This window comes from Phyllobates terribilis, unplaced genomic scaffold, assembly GCF_046119375.1.
Source record: "Phyllobates terribilis strain yellow unplaced genomic scaffold, ASM4611937v1 Scaffold_8__6_contigs__length_399053987, whole genome shotgun sequence".
NCBI classification, from domain to species: Eukaryota; Metazoa; Chordata; class Amphibia; order Anura; family Dendrobatidae; genus Phyllobates; species Phyllobates terribilis.
The window spans coordinates 260,869,311-260,888,456 of NW_027362768.1; the positions used below are offsets into that span (position 1 = coordinate 260,869,311).

A 19,146-nucleotide genomic window follows, 5' to 3' on the forward strand; every position below is an offset into this window, starting at 1 on the left:
TTAGGTTATACAGCAAGACAATGATCAAAACACTCCAGCAAGTCCACCTCTCAATGACTTAAGAAAAACAAAATTAAGACTTTAGAGTGGCCTAGTCAAAGTCCTGCCTTAATCCGATTGAGTTGCCGTGGCATGACCTTAAAAAGAGGGTTCATGCTTGGAAACCCTCAAATGTGGATGTGACTCGCCCCCTGGGCCGTGGGGCACTCGGAGCCGGGCAACAGGGAAACGATGGGGGTAGTGGTGGCGATCCGGTTCCGTGGCTCAGGGTGGTCAGACCAGTGGTAGTCTGCTATGTGCTGTAGGTAATGTCCGACTACGCCACCCGTGGATTGCGGCTAGTATGAACCGCCGCTGCCAGGCAGACCGCTGAGGCTGATGGTGTTTGCAGCTGAGGTAGTGTAACTCCCCACGGGAAGAGTGCAGCCCCAGGGCAGTGTAGTGGATGGTGGGGGTGATGGTGCAGGGAGTCCCAGTACCGTTAGTGCTGGCGAAGCAAAAAGCACAAAGACAACGTGTTGCAGTCCAGGGTCCTTTACTCACAGTTCATATATTCCCAGTCACTTCTGTCAGCAATGACCGCCCGATCCGTGCTGCGTCCACCAGATGAGGGGCTCGGTCAACCCCCAGGCAGTTCAGGAATATGGCACAGGACCCCCTTCCATCCTTCCTCTGGCTTGCCCCACCAGTGACCAACTTTTGTCCAGCTACCGCGGATCTGCGCGGGTAAACGTGGGCCCCGTTCCCCGCTGTCCTATATGGTGCCTTCCTAGCAGGTTTGGTGAGGTGTCGCACCAATAAATGATCACGACCTCCGGTCTTTGGCTGAGGGTAGTTTCTCCTCCACCAACTTGGGATCCGGTACCCTTAATCTGCCTGACCCTTCACCCGGTATTCTCATGGGCTCTTAGGGTCCCTTCTGCCTTCTTGTTTCTGAGCCCTTCTACACTTTGGGTACTTCTCTTTTCTTTGCTGTTCCTTTCTGTTTCTGTTCCTTCCTTCTGGCTCCGGCCTTCACCCTCGTGGAGTGGGCCCAGACTGAGCCACAGCCTCCTGTCAGCCCTCTCTGGCTGAACTCCTTCTCTTACTTCCCTGACTGACCTTCTCCTAAAACTAAGATGGTGCCCACCTTATATACCTTCCCCTAGTGTGTGAGCTCGGGTGACCAGCAACCAATGAGCTCCTATCTATGCTCAGAAACTGTCCCCTTCTGCTCCTACATCACTGGGTTTTCCTCCCCCCTCCCCACTCCAGCCAGGGACATGGTCTGTCGTGCCTGCATTACTGTATAAATGGGAGCACCGTTGAGCTGTCCCCCGGAAATGGGGTGTGTGTGATGCATGCAGCTAACTGGGCCCTGGTCCATACTCCATCCTTACCCGGGAGTGGAATATCACACCTCTGGCAGAGGTGCAATACCCCTGTAGCGACCGAACCCTCGGGGCGCTACAGATGAATTACAACAATTTTGCAAAGATGAGTGAGTCAAAATTTCTCCAGAGCATTGTAAAATACTCATTGCCAGTTATTGCAAATGCAGTTGTTGCTAATAAGGGTGGCCCGACCAGTTATTAGGTTTAGGTGGCAATCACTTTTTCACACAGGGCCCTGTAGGTTTGGATTTTTTTTTCCCTTAATAATAAAGACTTTCATTTTAAAACTGCATTTTGTGTTTACTTCTGTTATCTTTGTCTAATATTTAAATTTGTTTTGTGGTCTGAAACCTTCAAATGTGTGACAAGCATGTAAAAGAATAAGAAATTAGGAAGGGGGCAAACAATTTTTCACAACACTGTATGTGTCACAGGTTTACCACAACAGAGAGGAGCCACAAGACCGCACCGTCTGATTTCCCCTACTCCTGCACTGATTAGAAGCACTTCACCTTCATGTTAAACAGTGCAGATTTAATCTAGAAGTGCAAGGGTTAATCTGTTCAGTTGAGCACTCCTGGAAGCTTTCCTGGGTGATGCTGACAGCTGTTCAGTATTAACCATTCAACCTCTCCTATATATACTGGCAAGCAGTCATTGCCAGACTTAGTTTCATGCTGAATGGTTCAAGGAGTTGGTGGAGATTTGTTGTTTGAGAAGGTGTTTGGTGGATTTAGTTAAAGACTGTTGCTTGGTTTCTGTTGTGTGCAAATCCTCTCCTTCTAATTTGGTTTTCCCCTTCCTTCACTCCTGGTGTTTCCCTCTGTTGTTTGTGTGAGCATGTTTGTGACGCGCCCCCTGGGCCAGTGTTGTTTGGGGGATACCCGGAGCCGGATCAGATGGGGGTTGTAGTCTCCGAGTGGCGGTGACCCGGTCCGTGCCCAGGGTGTCAAGCTCAGTGTGTGGCAGTCCTACAGATGTTGCTGGATGTTCTTTAGTGTCGACTACGCCACCCGTTGATTTGCGGTCAATACGGCCGCCGCTGCAGCAGGGTCCGCTGAGGCTGGTGGTGTGTGTGCAGCTTCTGGTAGTATAACCCCCAACGGGAGGGGTATAGCCTCAGGGGGTCAGTTGTAGAGGGTGGTGGTTGTGGTGGTGCAGTGAGGATGGTAATAAGACTCAGAGTCGGGCTGTGCAGTTCAGGGTTTTTACTTACTGCTGTTGTGCTGGTCACTCCGGCCTTGAGTGACCGCCCGAGCCGTGCTGCGTCCACCAGGTCCTGGACTCGGTCAACCCCCAGGTAATTCTGGAGCGTGATCCTGAGCTCCCTTTCTGACGTTCCTTTTCTCTGGCCTTCCCCACCAGGGATCCACTTATGTCCGGCTCCCTCGGGCCTCTTGTTGGTAAAACCCTTCTCTCTGGGTTCCCTGACCCTATACTCAGTGTGCCTTCGCGGTGGATTTAGTGGGGGGTCGTGGCAGATCCTGCCCACAACCTCCGGTCTCTGGCTGAGGATTAGTGCCCTCCACCAGCTTGGGATCCGGTACCCTTGTGCCAACCCTTCACCCTTCTGGTTGTATTTGGGCTCTTGGGGTTCCCTCTTCTTCCCCTCTGGGTCCTTTTCTTCTCCTCTCTCTCTTCTTTCAGGACTGCTTGACTCTCTACAAAAGACTGACTGGTAACTGTCTGCCTGTCTGACCCTGATCTAAGATGGTTCCCACCTTATATACTCCCTCTATGTGTGAGCTCAGGTGACCAGCACCCAATGAGCTCCTAGCATTACCCAGACTGCTCCCCCTATCTGCCCCTACACTACTGGGATGTTCCACCCCCCTCCCACTCCAGCCAGGGACAGACACTGTCGTACCTGCACATATACCTAGTGGGAGTACCATTGATCTGTCCCCCGGAAATGGGATGTATGTAGTGCATGCAGCCTACTGAGCTCAGTTCCACACTCCATCCTTACCCGGGAGTGGAATATCACACCTCTGGCTTGAGGTGCAATACCCCTGTAGCAGCCGAATCCTCAGGGTGCTACATTCCCCCCTGGTAAATCACAGCACGTCCTCGGGCTGTAAGAGAATAAAAACATCAAACATACAAATTTTCATAACAACAATAACATATAAAACATTTTATATATATTAACACTCTTGCTCCTCCGGCCACGGTGCGACTTGTGACCGGGTAAAGTGCGACAGTCTCTTGTAGAAAAATGGTTTCCTTATAAAACCAGTAGGGGGCGCCTTAGAAAGCGCAACTATATACAGGGGGAAAGTGGCCGCTCTCAGTCCTCGGCCAGGTATAAGGAAGGAATGACCGCTCTCAGTCCTCGGTCAGTGGGATTAAGGGACACACGGGTTAACAGTTCACACTTGTCCCAACGGGGACATATTTAAAGCAGCAACAGTTCACTGTACCCCGACGGGTAACTATTTACAGTCTCTTTACCGTACTTTAACGACGGCGTCCTCCTGCTCCTTCTTTGTCTTCAGACCCGTCCGGGTCCTCTTGCTCCTCCTCACACCGCAGCTCCTCCTCCGTCAGGAGATGCACATGGAGGGCGTAGGGTCCTTTGGCACACTTGTGCCGGGTGAACGTGACCTCGTCCCCTACGTACAGGTCACGACCTCTGTGTCCCTCCGGCAGATGGCTTTCTACGTCTCTGCGGGTTACAAAGACGTCGCCGGGGGTATGATGGTCTCTTATGAAGCCCCACCCATGCTGCAGGTTGAATTTAATCACAGTCCCGGTGGTACGGGGACCATGAGCTGCACGGGGGTTCCTCCTGGTCCGGCTCTTCTGCCCTGCGCTCTGTTCCTGCAGCCGCTGCTCACGGACCCGCCTCTCTTTCCGCTCTTGCTCGAAGGCTGCCAACTGCTGGCGGCAGCACTCCACTCGCTCTGCTGCGGCTGCCCGCGTTTCTTGAGTGAACCCCATGAGGTCTCCTCCGGTGGGGTCCCACTCGAATTGTGCTTCTTCTAGCGGGAGCGGGGTTCTCCTGACGGGCTTCGGAGCCGGAATCAGGGGCTCGCACAGGGGCCTTGCTCTTTGGAGTTCCAGTTGGTAGTACTCCTGGGGCCATACAAAGGGCTGCCCATCCGGGCACGTGTGCTGGGCAAATAGATCTTCGCCCAGGTGCGGCACTCGAGATGTTGAGGGCGCGTTGATGGTAGCGGCGCCCGGGTTGACCAGGCCTTGCGACCAGGCTTGGGGCACCCTAAAGGTAAAGGGCACCGTAAGGACGGCGGCGCCCGGGGGTACTCGGCCCTGCGACCAGGCCGGTGGCTCCGCGGAGGTAGGGGGCGCTGTTGGAATTGCGGCGCCCGCGGAGGTAGGGGGCGCTGTTGGAATTGCGGCGCCCGGAGGTACTAGACCTTGCGACCAGGCCGATGGTATTTCCTGTTTGGTCGCGCTCAGGGTCGAGGCGTGTGACGTCACAGGGGTCGCGGCCGCGGCTTCTACTTGAGGCCTAGTCCGGCACGGTGACGATGCAGCGACGGGCACGGCAGGGGGAATTTCGGGCTCTGCGACGGGGAGCTGGGACAGGTACACGGTTTCTCGGCTCGGGGTAGAGACGTCCCCTTTACCTGCCTCCGTCCGTTCAGCTCCCTCCTCGGCGCCGTCTCCGGCCTTCACTCCTCCTGCACCATCCTCAGAGGCGGTCTGTCTCCTCGTCTCGGGTGGCGTGCTCCGCTGACGGGTTCCGGTCTGCTGGGCCATCTCACGGCTCCACTCCGTCAGTGTGTCTTGCTGCACCTGGGCCATCCTCCGTGCGAGGCCCTCCAGCGCGGTCTGTGCACACTCCCGGTCTCGGGGGAGCTGTGCTAGGATCTCCACTAAGCCTAGTGGGGTTGTTGCTTGCAGCAGGCTCCTGACCACTGGGTCGGTGCTGCCTGTCTCTCCCTCCATCTCCGGGTACGCTTTCTCTGGACTCCTCTCCAGACTTCTTGTCTCCGGGTGCGCTCTCTCCAGACTCCTCCAGGCTGCACCCATCTTCTCTCTTTTGTTCTGTCTCCGCCCACATTGAAGGTGGTCCCGGGGCAACTTTGTGATTGTCAGTTCCAGGGGCAGTTCTCTCACGCTGATGGACACTTCCAGCATCACAGTCTCTGTTGGTGGGCGCGGTTTCCGCTTTTGGCGCCATTCTTCGACCTGGCCCACGATGGGAGGTGGCCTTTTGCCACCCTCTGGCACGCCCATAATGGCGTCCGCTCTTCCAAGGCGGGAAATCTTTGGAAATGGCGGGAAAAAGCTGCAAATGGCGGACAACCGGCGGGAAACGACCTGTGATGGGGTCCGTTGGCGGGGACCCTCCGGAACCGGCGGGAGACTTCTTTTTGAGGTAACGGTGAACTTTTCTTCAGGCACGCAGTACCCGGTTGTTGCGGGCACGTAATCCTGCCGACTACGCCAAAGTTGACGCGCCCCCTGGGCCAGTGTTGTTTGGGGGATACCCGAAGCCGGATCAGATGGGGGTTGTAGTCTCCGAGTGGCGGTGACCCGGTCCGTGCCCAGGGTGTCAAGCTCAGTGTGTGGCAGTCCTACAGATGTTGCTGGATGTTCTTTAGTGTCGACTACGCCACCCGTTGATTTGCGGTCAATACGGCCGCCGCTGCAGCAGGGTCCGCTGAGGCTGGTGGTGTGTGTGCAGCTTCTGGTAGTATAACCCCCAACGGGAGGGGTATAGCCTCAGGGGGTCAGTTGTAGAGGGTGGTGGTTGTGGTGGTGCAGTGTGGATGGTAATAAGACTCAGAGTCGGGCTGTGCAGTTCAGGGTTTTTACTTACTGCTGTTGTGCTGGTCACTCCGGCCTTGAGTGACCGCCCGAGCCGTGCTGCGTCCACCAGGTCCTGGACTCGGTCAACCCCCAGGTAATTCTGGAGCGTGATCCTGAGCTCCCTTTCTGACGTTCCTTTTCTCTGGCCTTCCCCACCAGGGATCCACTTATGTCCGGCTCCCTCGGGCCTCTTGTTGGTAAAACCCTTGTCTCTGGGTTCCCTGACCCTATACTCGGTGTGCCTTCGCAGTGGATTTAGTGGGGGGTCGTGGCAGATCCTGCCCACAACCTCCGGTCTCTGGCTGAGGATTAGTGCCCTCCACCAGCTTGGGATCCGGTACCCTTGTGCCAACCCTTCACCCTTCTGGTTGTATTTGGGCTCTTGGGGTTCCCTCTTCTTCCCCTCTGGGTCCTTTTCTTCTCCTCTCTCTCTTCTTTCAGGACTGCTTGACCCTCTACAAAAGACTGACTGGTAACTGTCTGCCTGTCTGACCCTGATCTAAGATGGTTCCCACCTTATATACTCCCTCTATGTGTGAGCTCAGGTGACCAGCACCCAATGAGCTCCTAGCATTACCAAGACTGCTCCCCCTATCTGCCCCTACACTACTGGGATGTTCCACCCCCCTCCCACTCCAGCCAGGGACAGACACTGTCGTACCTGCACATATACCTAGTGGGAGTACCATTGATCTGTCCCCCGGAAATGGGATGTATGTAGTGCATGCAGCCTACTGAGCTCAGTTCCACACTCCATCCTTACCCGGGAGTGGAATATCACACCTCTGGCTTGAGGTGCAATACCCCTGTAGCAGCCGAATCCTCAGGGTGCTACATTTGTATGATTGGTATTTTCCTTTATCCCTGTACGTATTACCTTGTTAGTCTGATTGGTGCATTACCATACACCTCTAATCTCTTCTTCCTTGGGTGGGGGGAGGGAACAGACTAAGGGTGGATTTAGGAGCTCAGCAAGGTACGTGGCCAAGACGTCTTCACCATTAGAAGTAATCCTGGGAACATGGATAGCTAGTGTGCCCCAGCGTTAGGGACAGGAAAAGAGCCCCGGGATACCCGATAACAGTCGTGACAGTATGGCAGCAAATCCTTGTATGTTCATGGCTTTCAAAAAGCAGCGAAACATGCGGGGCAGGGACTGAAGCATGACGTGATACTCGATAGAGTAACGAGTGCTCCCGAGAGTGATTTTATGGGATTTAAACAGCATTACTGCTATATAGAATAAACCTAAAAAATTAAGGTACCTACAAGCCATGAGACCTCAGCTTAAGGCAACGGCCCCAATTATCAGTATTTTTTCTCAGCAGTGGGAGACAAAACCAGGAGTGGGTGATAAATAAAGAAATTGGTGCACTTTTTATATTATACTTTTTCACTGATTGTTCCTCACCTGGTTTTGGATCCCACTCCTGAAAAAAAATACTGACTGAATACTGATAGTGGGGCTGTGGCCTAAGGCTGTTTATTAGTGCTGGATCCTAACTGCCCTTTAAATTTGTAGGCTTTTACATGAGATAATTATTAGTGCCATATAATTTTAAAACTTTAACTTACCTGACCTAGGAGTCCAGATTTTGCCTTACATGCTATATTAAAGAGAAGTAAAAGTCGTTGAAATTTTTCATCCTTGTACTCAAACCGATCTCCAAATGCAAAGGAGCAGATCACATTACTGACAGCATTGTTTATGAGGAGAATTGGATTAAACTGATCTGTAGAAAACATAATATTGATAAAGATTGAGGTGAAATCTCAGATACATGGTCAGGAGTTTGTACAATAAGGTAATGTGGTATTGATTATTTATTTGCCTACAAAACTGGGAACTATAGGTTTACATATTTTTTCAGTAAATCTGTTTTTTTCGGAAGATATTGAGTCCTGTCAGACATTCTTGCCCAGGTCTCTTCCACCTGCACCATGATACATTCACTTTGAGTTCATGACCAGAACAATCAGAGAATAGCTGCTTGGTGCAAGTTAAAAATATTGGTCTCCATTCATCAAAGCTTTTATGCCAGAAAACTGTTGCAAAAAGCTTTGAAAAGTCACATTTTTTCACTCCAGTTTTATCAAGTTCTGCCAAAATAGTATTCCTTACACCAGAAATCTTACTCCAATGTCTGACTGTAGTAGGATTTGTGCTGAGGTACATGGAGGAACACGCCACATGTCAGGTGCTCCTGATTAATTAAGTGGTATATGCCTCTAAGTGAATCAGGAGTGTTTGAATCCAACACGCCACCTGATTAATACTGGTGTACTCTTAGGTGTTTGACAATTAGAGATCAGCAAATCTATGAAAATGTCTTGTATCTGTGTTTCACCATTATCAAATTTTTAATTACAAAGCAATATTTATAGAGAACCTGTTAGCATGAATTAATGTGAAATAAAGACATTGATGTAATGGCGCTGTAATGCTGATTAAATTGATACCTTTGGTGATGAAATCTGCTTTGTTGCTCTTTTTTAATCACCATTTGAAGTTTTCTGCTAATTAGAGGGGGCCGGACTGTACACTGGGTCTTCCCCTCCCTGTGATTCCAGAGTCCCTTCATCTGCCTCTAGTCTTTGAAATCTCAGCAGTGACCTGTCATTCAAACAGAGGAGGCAGTTCATTCACAGAGCAGAGGTAGGCAGATGGGCTGATTAATCACTGCCAGGGAGGAGAAGACCCAGTGTACAGTCTTGTCCGTGTGCACCAAAATCTAATTAGAATAAAAGTTCACTTGGTGATTAAAGAAGAAGAAAAAAGTGCATTTCTTTACCAAAGGTATTAATATAATCAGTACTATAGCGGCATTACAGCCATGTTTTTACTTTACATTACAAAATTGTGCTGACAGGTTCTTTTTAACTCATATGAGGCTATTGAGATTGTACTGCTGTAATACAGATTCCATTTTAAACTCCACATTCTCTAAATGAAAAAATTCTCCAGTGAGCAAGAATAATGTTTATATATTTGCACATATCAGCTGTAGATTTTTTATTTACAGTTGTGCTCAAAAGTTTACATACCCCGGCAGAATTTTTCCTTTCTTGGCCTTGTTTCAGAGAATATAATAACAAAAAAAAACTTTTTCTCCATTCATGGTTATTGGTTGGGTAAAGCCATTTATTGTCAAACTACTGTGTTTTCTCTTTTTAAATCTTAATGACAACCAAAAACATCCAAATGACCCTGATCAAAAGTTCACATACCCTGGTGATTTTGGCCTGATAACATGCACAGAATTTGACACAAATGGGTTTTAATGGCTACTAAAGGTAACAACCTCGCCTGTGACCTGTTTGCTTGTAATCAGTGTGTGTGAATAAAAGCTGAGTGAGTTTCTGGGATCCAGAGAGACTCTTGCATATTTCATCCAGCCACTGATATTTCTGGATTGTGAGTCATGGGGAAAGCAAAAGAATTGTCAACGGATCTTCCGGAAAAGGTAGTTCAACTGAATAACACAGGAAAAGGATACAAAAAGATATCCAAGGAATTGATAATGTCAGTCAGCAGCGCTCAAACTGTGATTAACAAATGGAAAATCAGGGGTTCTGTAAAAACCAAACCACGGTCAGGTAGACCAACAAAAATTTCGGCCACAACTGTCAGGAAAATTGATCGGGATGCAAAGAAAAACACACAAATAACATCAGCTGAAATTCAGGACTCTCTGAAAACTAGTGGTGTGACTGTTTCAACATGCACAATAAGGAGGCACTTGAAGAAAAATGGACTGCATGATCAAGTCGCCAGACGAAAACCATCACTGCGCAAATGCCACAAAGTATCTCGCCTACAATACGCCAAACAGTTCAGAGACAAGCCTCAAAACTTCTGGAACAAGGTAATGTGGAGTGATGACATAAACGTTACATTTGGAGAGAGGTCAACAAGGCCTATGATGAAAGGAACACCATTCCTACTGTAAAGCATGGAGGTGGATCGCTGATATTTTGGAGATGTGTGTCTTACAGAGGCACAGGAAACTTGGTAAAAGTTGAAGAAAAGATGAATGCAGCACGTTATAAACAAATACTGGTAGCAAATTCGCACTCATCAGCCCAGAAGCTGCGCATGGGACGTACTTGGATGTTCCAACATGACAACGATCCAAAACACAAGGCCAAGTCGACCTGTCATTGGCTGCAGCAGAACAAAGTGAAGGTTCTGGAGTGGCCATCTCAGTCTCCTGACCTGAATATCATTGAGCCACTCTGGGGAGATCTCAAGCACGCAGTTCATGCTAGACAGCCCAGGAATTTACAGGAACTGGAGGCTTTTTGCCGAGAAGAATGGGCAACTTTACCATCTAAGAAAATAAAGAACCTCATCCACAACTACCACAGAAGACTTCAATCTGTCATTGATGTTAGAGGGGGCTATACACGGTTTAAGAACTGGGGTATGTGAACTTTTGATCAGGGTCATTTGGATGTTTTTGGTTGTCATTAAGATTTAAAAAGAGAAAACACAGTAGTTTGACAATAAATGGTTTCACCCAAACAATAACATAAGTGGGGAAAATGTTTTTTTTGTTATCATTCATATTCTCTCAAACAATGCCAAGAAAGGAAAAATTCTACTAGGGCATGTAAACTTTTGAGCACAACTGTAAGTAACAGGTAATATAAACCTATTACAGTGTCAACATAAACTTCTGTAACTCACCTTTTTGAGATTTAAATTCTGAACAAAGGAACATTGCTTCTTCTGTCACTCTCTCCTCCAGGGATTTCTTGCCCATCCCAAAGTTTCTAAGTGCTGTCAGTGTAAACCTTCTTTGTTCTTTCCATGATCTCCCATAATGGGCCAATACTATGCCTAACATATAAAATGTTTATTATCAAAGCAATAAGTATAATTTTTAATTATTTCGCATATCGACCAACTTGATTTATTCCAGAATAAAAGTTAAATGTTTTTAGAGAACGTAATTGATGATCATTCTGGTGTGATAATATTGGCACTAAGCTTTCACCAACACCAACTGATGTTAGGGAATTATTATGTGGATACATGCACTGTAAACATGTAAATGTGATTAGGAAAATATTTGTAGACTCGGGCAGTCACTGTGTACATGTGTTTACAGAAATCATTTTATTTTCTGAATATTTTTCCTAATTTCTGACAATTTAACCCCTTCACGACCTTGGACGTATGGATACGTTATATCTTTAATGCGGCAACGCGACCGCAGTCATGGTGATCGCATTAAGGTGCCTGCTGATTATTACAGCAGACACATGGAGTCGTCATCCTGTCGTCATCTCCCCCAATAACTACGATAGCTGTGATTGGTTGTTCAATTCTGAACAGCCAATCATAGTATTTCTCAGTGTTTAAGGCAATCAGATTGCCTGAAACAGTGAAGTCCAGCCTATGATTGGTGCTGTAAGAGCACCGATCATAGGCTTGAGTCTAGCAACCACGGCGTCACCAGGGCCAACTCTGGTTGGTGCAATCAGACGATGACATCGATTGCACCAATCAGAGTGCAGAGACGCGGTCTGACAACATAATAAGGGCATGTGCCCACGTAGCGTTTTACAAGCGTATATGCTGCGGAATTTCCGCAGCATAAATGCTTGCGAAACGCTTGGTAATCCGCCCCCCATGGTCCCCAATGAGAATCCGCAATTTCTATGCCCATGCTGTGGATTTTTCCGCAGCGTTTTTGATGCGCTCAAAAATCTGCAGCATGTCCATTAATTTTGCGTTTACGCATGCGGAATTGCCTTGTCAATGCAATAAAAAACGCAAGGCAATTCCGCATGTCCTAAACGCATCATAAACGCGCGAAAAACACTTGCCAAATTCCGCAAGCGTTTTTCCGGGAAAGGACATGCAGAAATGAAGCAGAAATTTTCTGCCTCATTTCTGCAACGTGGGCACATAGCCTAAGCGTCAAGACTTCCTCATTCCAGCTTGGAGACATTGCAGAGCGGTCATTGTGCTGATCTGCCATGCTGTGCTGGGCCCTGTGGTGCCACAGACTTTTTCAAGCCTGTGTCATCACTGCTGGTGTTCCTGCTGCTGAAAAAAGAAAATATTCCTGAGCCCTCCTCCTGATGCATTCCTGATCTTTCCTAATCCACCCCAATCCCTCTCTCCCTTTTTCCCCCCTTTTTACCCCTTTCTACTCCTCCACACCCCCTCTCTGCTGCCGAGCACTGATTAGTACTTGATCGTGTGATTTTTGGCAGTTTTTTCTTTTCGTGCGTCCTGCAGCCGCTGAGCACTGATCAGTGATGCAAATCACTGATCTGCACTTGTGCTCACTGTTTTTCTGGATTTTTTACTGAATTGAGTTAGGGTTAGTGTCAGATAGCATGGAAAAAACAATCACATCCATGCATCCATCTTACAGCTGTCGAGCGCTAATCATTGACGCTTTTTAGTGATCAATCTCCGGTTGTTGGTTTGGTTTATTTTTGTGTGAAAAGAGAATAAAACAATAATTTAGATTAGTTGATAGGCCTAAATTAGGAACAATAAAATTATATTGTAGTAATTGTTGCCTACTAAAGTATTTTTTACTGAATTGAGTTAGGGTTAGTGTCAGATAGCGTGGAAAAAAAATCACATCCATGCGTCCATCCTACAGCCATCGAGCGCCGATCAGTGATGCACATCAGTGATCAACCGACGGTTGTTGACTTTTTTGGTGTGTGAATAAAAGAATAAAAAAAATAGTTTAGTTGATAAGACTAGATTAGAGACAGTAAAAATATATTTCATAGTAATAGGTGTCTACTACAGTATTTTTTACTGAATATAGTCAGGGTTAGTGTCAGTGGCAGGTGCTCAGTATTTTTTTTTAAACTGATGTCCGTGTATTAAGTTTGTTTTTTATTTTACCAAATGTTTGTATTCTTTTTTTTTTTTTAACTTTTTCTTTTCAGATTCCTTTCTTCATTTTTTTCCATCTAAATAAAAAAAGGTTTACACCAAGAACTCACACACACCTGAATAAAATTTGGTACACACACAAACACTGCATATGTCAAAAAATTTTGTCCTGCTCCTCCCAAACCCAGAATTCAGCGGAGGAGGAATGCGCCTTCCTTGCCTCTGACACTGACAGTGACAGAGAGGATTCCACCACCCTTTATTTTTCCTCCTGAACTTCCTCAAGTGATACTGAACCTCCACGCAGACATCCCAGGACAGTAAATTAACCAGCACCCCCCGTTACTGACCCAATATAGACCCCCCCTCCCCCAAAGATTATGAGCCTCTGATTTTGTGGAGCAATCAGGAATCAAATTTGACACCACTGGCCTCACAGAAATGGACTTTTTCAAAGTCTTTTTCTATGAGGATTTTGTAAGCCTCATAATGGACCAAACAAATTTGCATGCACTGCAATTTTATGCACAAAACCAGCATTTTTTAACTTGACTCCTGTAGTCGCAGTAGAAATGATGATGTTTTGAGGTCTGGTCCTTCACATGCGGTTAGTGAAGGAGCCAGAACTTTAGCAATATTGGAGTATTGACGTTTTATACAACAGTCCAGTGTTCCACATGGCTATGACCTGTAAACGATTGGAGGCAATCCAAAAATGTTTGCATTACAACTATAATGCATAATGTCCTGCCCAAGATGACCCTAACCTAGACCGTCTGCTGGTCTTTGATCATTTCAGCAACAAGTTTGCTGAGGTGTACGCTCCCCAAAGGGACATCTGCGTGAATGAGTCCCTAATACATTTCAAGGGGAGGCTCAAATTCCAACAATACCTGCCCACTAAGAGGGCCAGGTAAAGAATTAAGCTCTACAAACTGTGTGAGAGTACCTCAGGGTACACCCATAGATTTGGAATTTATGAAGGGAAGGACACCCAGATTGAACCCCCTGAATTTCCTCCTGACCTCACAGGGAGTGGGAAAATTGGGTGGGATTTGGTGCACCACTGCTGGATCAAGGTTATCACCTCCTACGTAGATAACTTTTATACCAGCATCCCACTCTTCAAGTCCTTATCTGCGCGAGCTACCACAGCATGCGGTACTATCCGCAAAAATCAGAGAGGCCTCCTTAAGATGCTAATTGGGCAGCTTCTCAGAAAGGTTAAGAGCAGAGCTCAATGTAGCGACAACACGCTGGTGGTCAAGAAGAAGAGGGATGTCCTTTTCTTAACCACCATATGGGTGATGGAAGCACCCCCACCACTGTACAAATTACCTCTACACAGGTCCACAAACCACGCTGTGTACTGGGGTAAAACAAGAACATGGGGGAGTTGATCTCTCTGATCAAGTCCTGTAGCCATACAGTGCCATGAGAAAGGCCAATGTGTGGTAGAAGAAGCAGGCCGTGCACATCATACAAATGGCAATGTACAATGCTTATGTGCTATCACGATATGCAGGCCAGACTGGTACATCGTACCTATAGTTACAGGAGGAAGTGATCAACGCCCTAATCTTTGGAGATCAGGATGGAGTGGGCCCCATTACTTCCTTTATCTATTCTGTCCATTATGTAAACGAAGTGCAGTGGGTCCTAGACGCTTCATTTATGGAAATCACACTATTTTATGAACTATGCCCAATGTGTGTTAGATTGTGTAATTTACTTTTACATTACATAATTTAATACTTTGGATTCCTGAAACTTTGGCCTGAACACCAATGTTTATCACATAACATTCATTTTTTATTCAATTTACAAGTTGCACTAAACTTTTCCCACTCTATTTTTCATTAATAATATATATAATATACACATCAGGGGTTTAAGTTGAATCCATAGAGCCCCGCAGCAACATCAAGAATGAGCTGTGGTGATGGTAAACCGATTTGAAGTCATGCAAACAGCACATCATAACTGTCATACAGCACAAACTTTATAAAAACAGTAGCACATTACCTTTGGTGTCTCCAACATATCCTACTGTTTCATATATGGGAAATCGAGGATGATCTGCTGAGTCTTCAGACCTGTTCATCAGAGCTTCCTTCACCAGTTCAAATCCATTGAGTACAACCATTTTCTTCCAAAAGTACTGCAGACTAAATACATTCCCAAACTCTTTTCTCACCTGTTAAAAATATGTTTTTGGAAGGAAATACCGAATGTTTTTCATCAAATAAATCCAAGAAATAATGCGGAGGTGTCAGCTAGGTCATTCATATTTTAAAATATATCTACAATCTGTTAATCATTACAATCAGTATTACCTATTTTATATAACAGATTCTCTGCTTACTGATTTTTCCTTTTTCTTTTTGTCTTTATTTTCTCTATAATATATTATTAAGCATATAAAAATGCAAAATCTTTTACAATAGGCTTCCATATCAGAGAAAAGAAGAGTGGTCCATAGACATCTCTGTGCCCCCCATAAATATTAGGACAATTGGTCTTTCAAAAAAGTGTATAGAAGTTCCAGCTGGTCATCAGTGTATGTAGTTGGCAGTTTATGGCATTTGAAGCGTGCAGCGGGGGAGCAAAGGAAATGAGCGTATTTATTTTTTTAAAAATCAGTGGTCATAGTACTACGGATGACTATGGGGTGCATAATACTTTATGGGATGACTATGGGGTGCATTATACTTTATAGATGACTATGGGATGTGCATTGTACTACATGGATGATTATGGGGTGCATTATTCTGTATGGATGACTACGGGATGTGCATTATACTAAAAGGATGACTATGAGCTGTTCAGCACATTATATAAAGGACTATGGGATGCATTATACTATATGGAGGACTATGGGGATGCGTTATACTTTTTTAACAGAGCCTCACGACTTCTATGTACACCCCTGGCGAGTATAATGGTTCCTCGTCAAAGCCAGCGGCGAAACGCGCGTCGGACCTGGTCAGCACACAGGGGTGAGCTCAAATTATCATTATACATCCTTATTGCATGCCTTGATTGGACTTCTTATTACTGTGCAAGGTTTTTTCACTTTGATAGGTGGGATGTCAGAGACATTTACCAATAATCTCCCATAAGATAACATGCATACTGTTGCTTTGAGAGTATAATCAGTATGGAGCATTGGCACGTAGCACTTTATATAGATATTGTCTGATATTTTCTCTCTCTGCGCTAAGCAGTAATTCCATATAACTAACTGCACTTTGAGGTATAGATTTGCTGATATTAAGCTATCCATAGCACTTTTGCAATAGGGCAGTGCAGGGATGTTGTATTGATTCACATACTGCTTGTATTCCCCTGAGTCTGACCTTTCTATGTATGTTCTTTTTCCTTTGTCCAGATATGTATTTTGTATATGTATTTTATCCAATTCTTTAATAAATGCTATATTTTACGTTACCATAGTTCATATGTCATGTGTATAAGGTTTCTTCTTCTATACAATGAAGAACAGCGGCAGAATGGGGGACATATACCAAGATGGGATACAGATAGATATATATATATATATATATATATATATATATATATATATATATATATATACTGCTAAAAAAAATAAAGGGAACACTCAAATAACACATCCTAGATCTGAATGAATGAAATATTGTCATTGAAGACTTTGTTCTGTACAAAGCTGAATGTGCTGACAACAAAATCACACAAAAATCATCAATGGAAATCAAATTTATTAACCAATGGGGGACTGGATTTGGAGTCACCCCCAAAATTAAAGTGGAAAAACACACTACAGGCTGATCCAACTTTGTTGTAATGTCCTTAAAACAAGTCAAAATGAGGCTCAGTATTGTGTGTGGCCACCACGTGCTTGTATGACCTCCCTACAACGCCTGGGCATGCTCCTGATGAGGTTGCAGGTGGTCTCCTGTGGGATCTCCTCCCAGAGCTGGACTAAAGCATCCGCCAACTCCTGGACAGTCTGTGGTGCAACATGACGTTGGGGAAAGAGCAGGCCAGTCCATAGCTTCAATGCCTTCATCTTGCAGGAACTGCTGACACTCTCCAGCCACATAAGGTCTGGCATTGTCCTGAATTAAGAGGAACCAACCCAGAGCCAACCGCACCAACGTATGGTCTCACAAGGGGTCTGAGGATATCATCTTGGTACCTAACGGCAGTCAGGCTACCTCTGGCGAGCACATGGAGGGCTGTGCGGCCCTCCAAAGAAATGCCACCCCACACCATTACTGACCCACTACCAAAGCAGTCATGCTGAGGGATGTTGCAGGCAGCAGATCGCTCTCCACAGCGTCTCTAGACTCTGTCACGTCTGTCACATGTGCTCAGTGTGAACCTGCTTTCATCTGTGAAGAGCACAGGGCGCCAGTGGTGACTTTGCCAATCCTGGTGTTCTGTGGCAAATGCCAAGCGTCCTGCACGGTGTTTGGCTGTGAGCACAGCCCCCATCTGTGGACATCGGGCCCTCATACCGCCCTCATGGAGTTGGTTTCTAACCATTTGTGCAGACACATGCACATTTGTGGCCTGCTGGAGATCATTTTGCAGGGCTCTGGCAGTGCTCCTCCTGTTCCTCCTTGCACAAAAGCGGAGGTAGCGGTCCTGCTGCTGGGTTGTTGCCTTCCTATGGCGCCCTCCACGTCTCTTGGTGTACTGGCACGTCTCCTGGTAGCGTCTCCAGCCTCTGGACACTACGCTGACAGACACAGCAAACGTTCTTGCCACAGCTATCATTGATGTGCCATCCAGGATGAGCTGCACTACCTGAGCAACTTCTGTGGATTGTAGAGCCCGTCTCATGCTACCACGAGTGTGAAAGCACAACCAACATTCAAAAGTGACCAAAACATCAGCCAGAAAGCATTGGTACTGAGATGTGGTCTGTAATCCCCACCTGCAGAACCACTCCTTTATTGAGTGTGTCTTGATAATTGCCAATAATTTCCATCTATTGTCTATTCCACTTGCACAACAGCATGTGAAATTGATTGTCAATCAGTGTTGCTTCCTAAGTGGACAGTTTGATTTCACAGAAGTTTGATTTACTTTAAGTTATATTCTGTTGTTTGAGCAGTGTATATATATCTATAATATAATTGGCTAAGCGTGTCTCTGTCTGAAGCCTTTATAGACTGCGTATGCATGACGCGCAGTCTGGCTCCAGGCAGAAGACCGCATCCAGCCGTTACAGGTAAGAGGAGTGTATGGCACCGGAGATCGCGGTATGCGTAGTCACTGAACGCATACCGCGATCTCCGGCGCCATACTTACATACCTGACCGGGAGGAGCGTTGCCGCAGCGCCTCTCTCCTCGCCGGAGACCGGAGCAGGAGTGAGGTGTCGGATCGGCGCATGCGCATACTGCTATCCGGCGGCATTTTACTGAAGACACAATTGCAGCAAAATGGCGCCGGACAGCGCAGTGTTCCGGCACCGCACTCCTCCCCCGGCCTCCGGCAGAACAGGGCGCAGAAGCGCTGGAGCACAGAGAAGAAAGGTGAGGATAAGTGTTTATTTTTTTGTATGTGTATACAGCGTGAAAGGGATTAGGGGGCCACACATACCAGGATTGTGGGGTGAGGGGACCATGCATACCAGGATTGAGGTGTGAGGGGGCCACACATACCAGGATTGGGGGGTGAGGGGACAACGCATAGCAGGATTGGGGGGTGAGGGGACCATGCATACCAGGATTGGGGGGTGAGGGGACCATGCATACCAGGATTGGGGGGGTGAGGGGACCATGCATACCAGGATTGGGGGGTGAGGGGTGCCATGCATACCAGGATTGGAGATGAGGGAGCCATGCATACCAGGATTGGGGAGCCATGTATACCAGGATTGGGGATGAGGGAGCCATGCATACCAGGATTGGGGATGAGGGGTGCCATGCATACCAGGATTGGAGATGAGGGGTGCCATGCATACCAGGATTGGGGATGAGGGGTGCCATGCATACCAGGATTGGGGATGAGGGGTGTCATGCATACCAGGATTGGGGATGAGGGGTGCCATGCATACCAGGATTGGAGATGAGGGGTGCCATGCATACCAGGATTGGGGATGAGGGGTGCCATGCATACCAGG

At 46.9% G+C, this 19,146-nt stretch overlaps 1 protein-coding gene across 1 annotated transcript in view; it reads right to left on the reverse strand.

The window, feature by feature from the left end:
- Positions 1 to 19,146, reverse strand: part of LOC141157209 (cytochrome P450 2D17-like) — a 189,293-nt gene that overhangs the window by 143,896 nt on the left and 26,251 nt on the right. The window contains exons 2-4 of the mRNA XM_073644199.1: positions 15,055 to 15,226; positions 10,846 to 10,998; positions 7,731 to 7,888 (exon numbers count right to left, since the gene is read on the reverse strand). Of these exons, the coding sequence (XP_073500300.1) occupies positions 7,731 to 7,888; positions 10,846 to 10,998; positions 15,055 to 15,226 (483 nt within the window). The remainder of the gene's footprint in view (positions 1 to 7,730; positions 7,889 to 10,845; positions 10,999 to 15,054; positions 15,227 to 19,146) is intronic.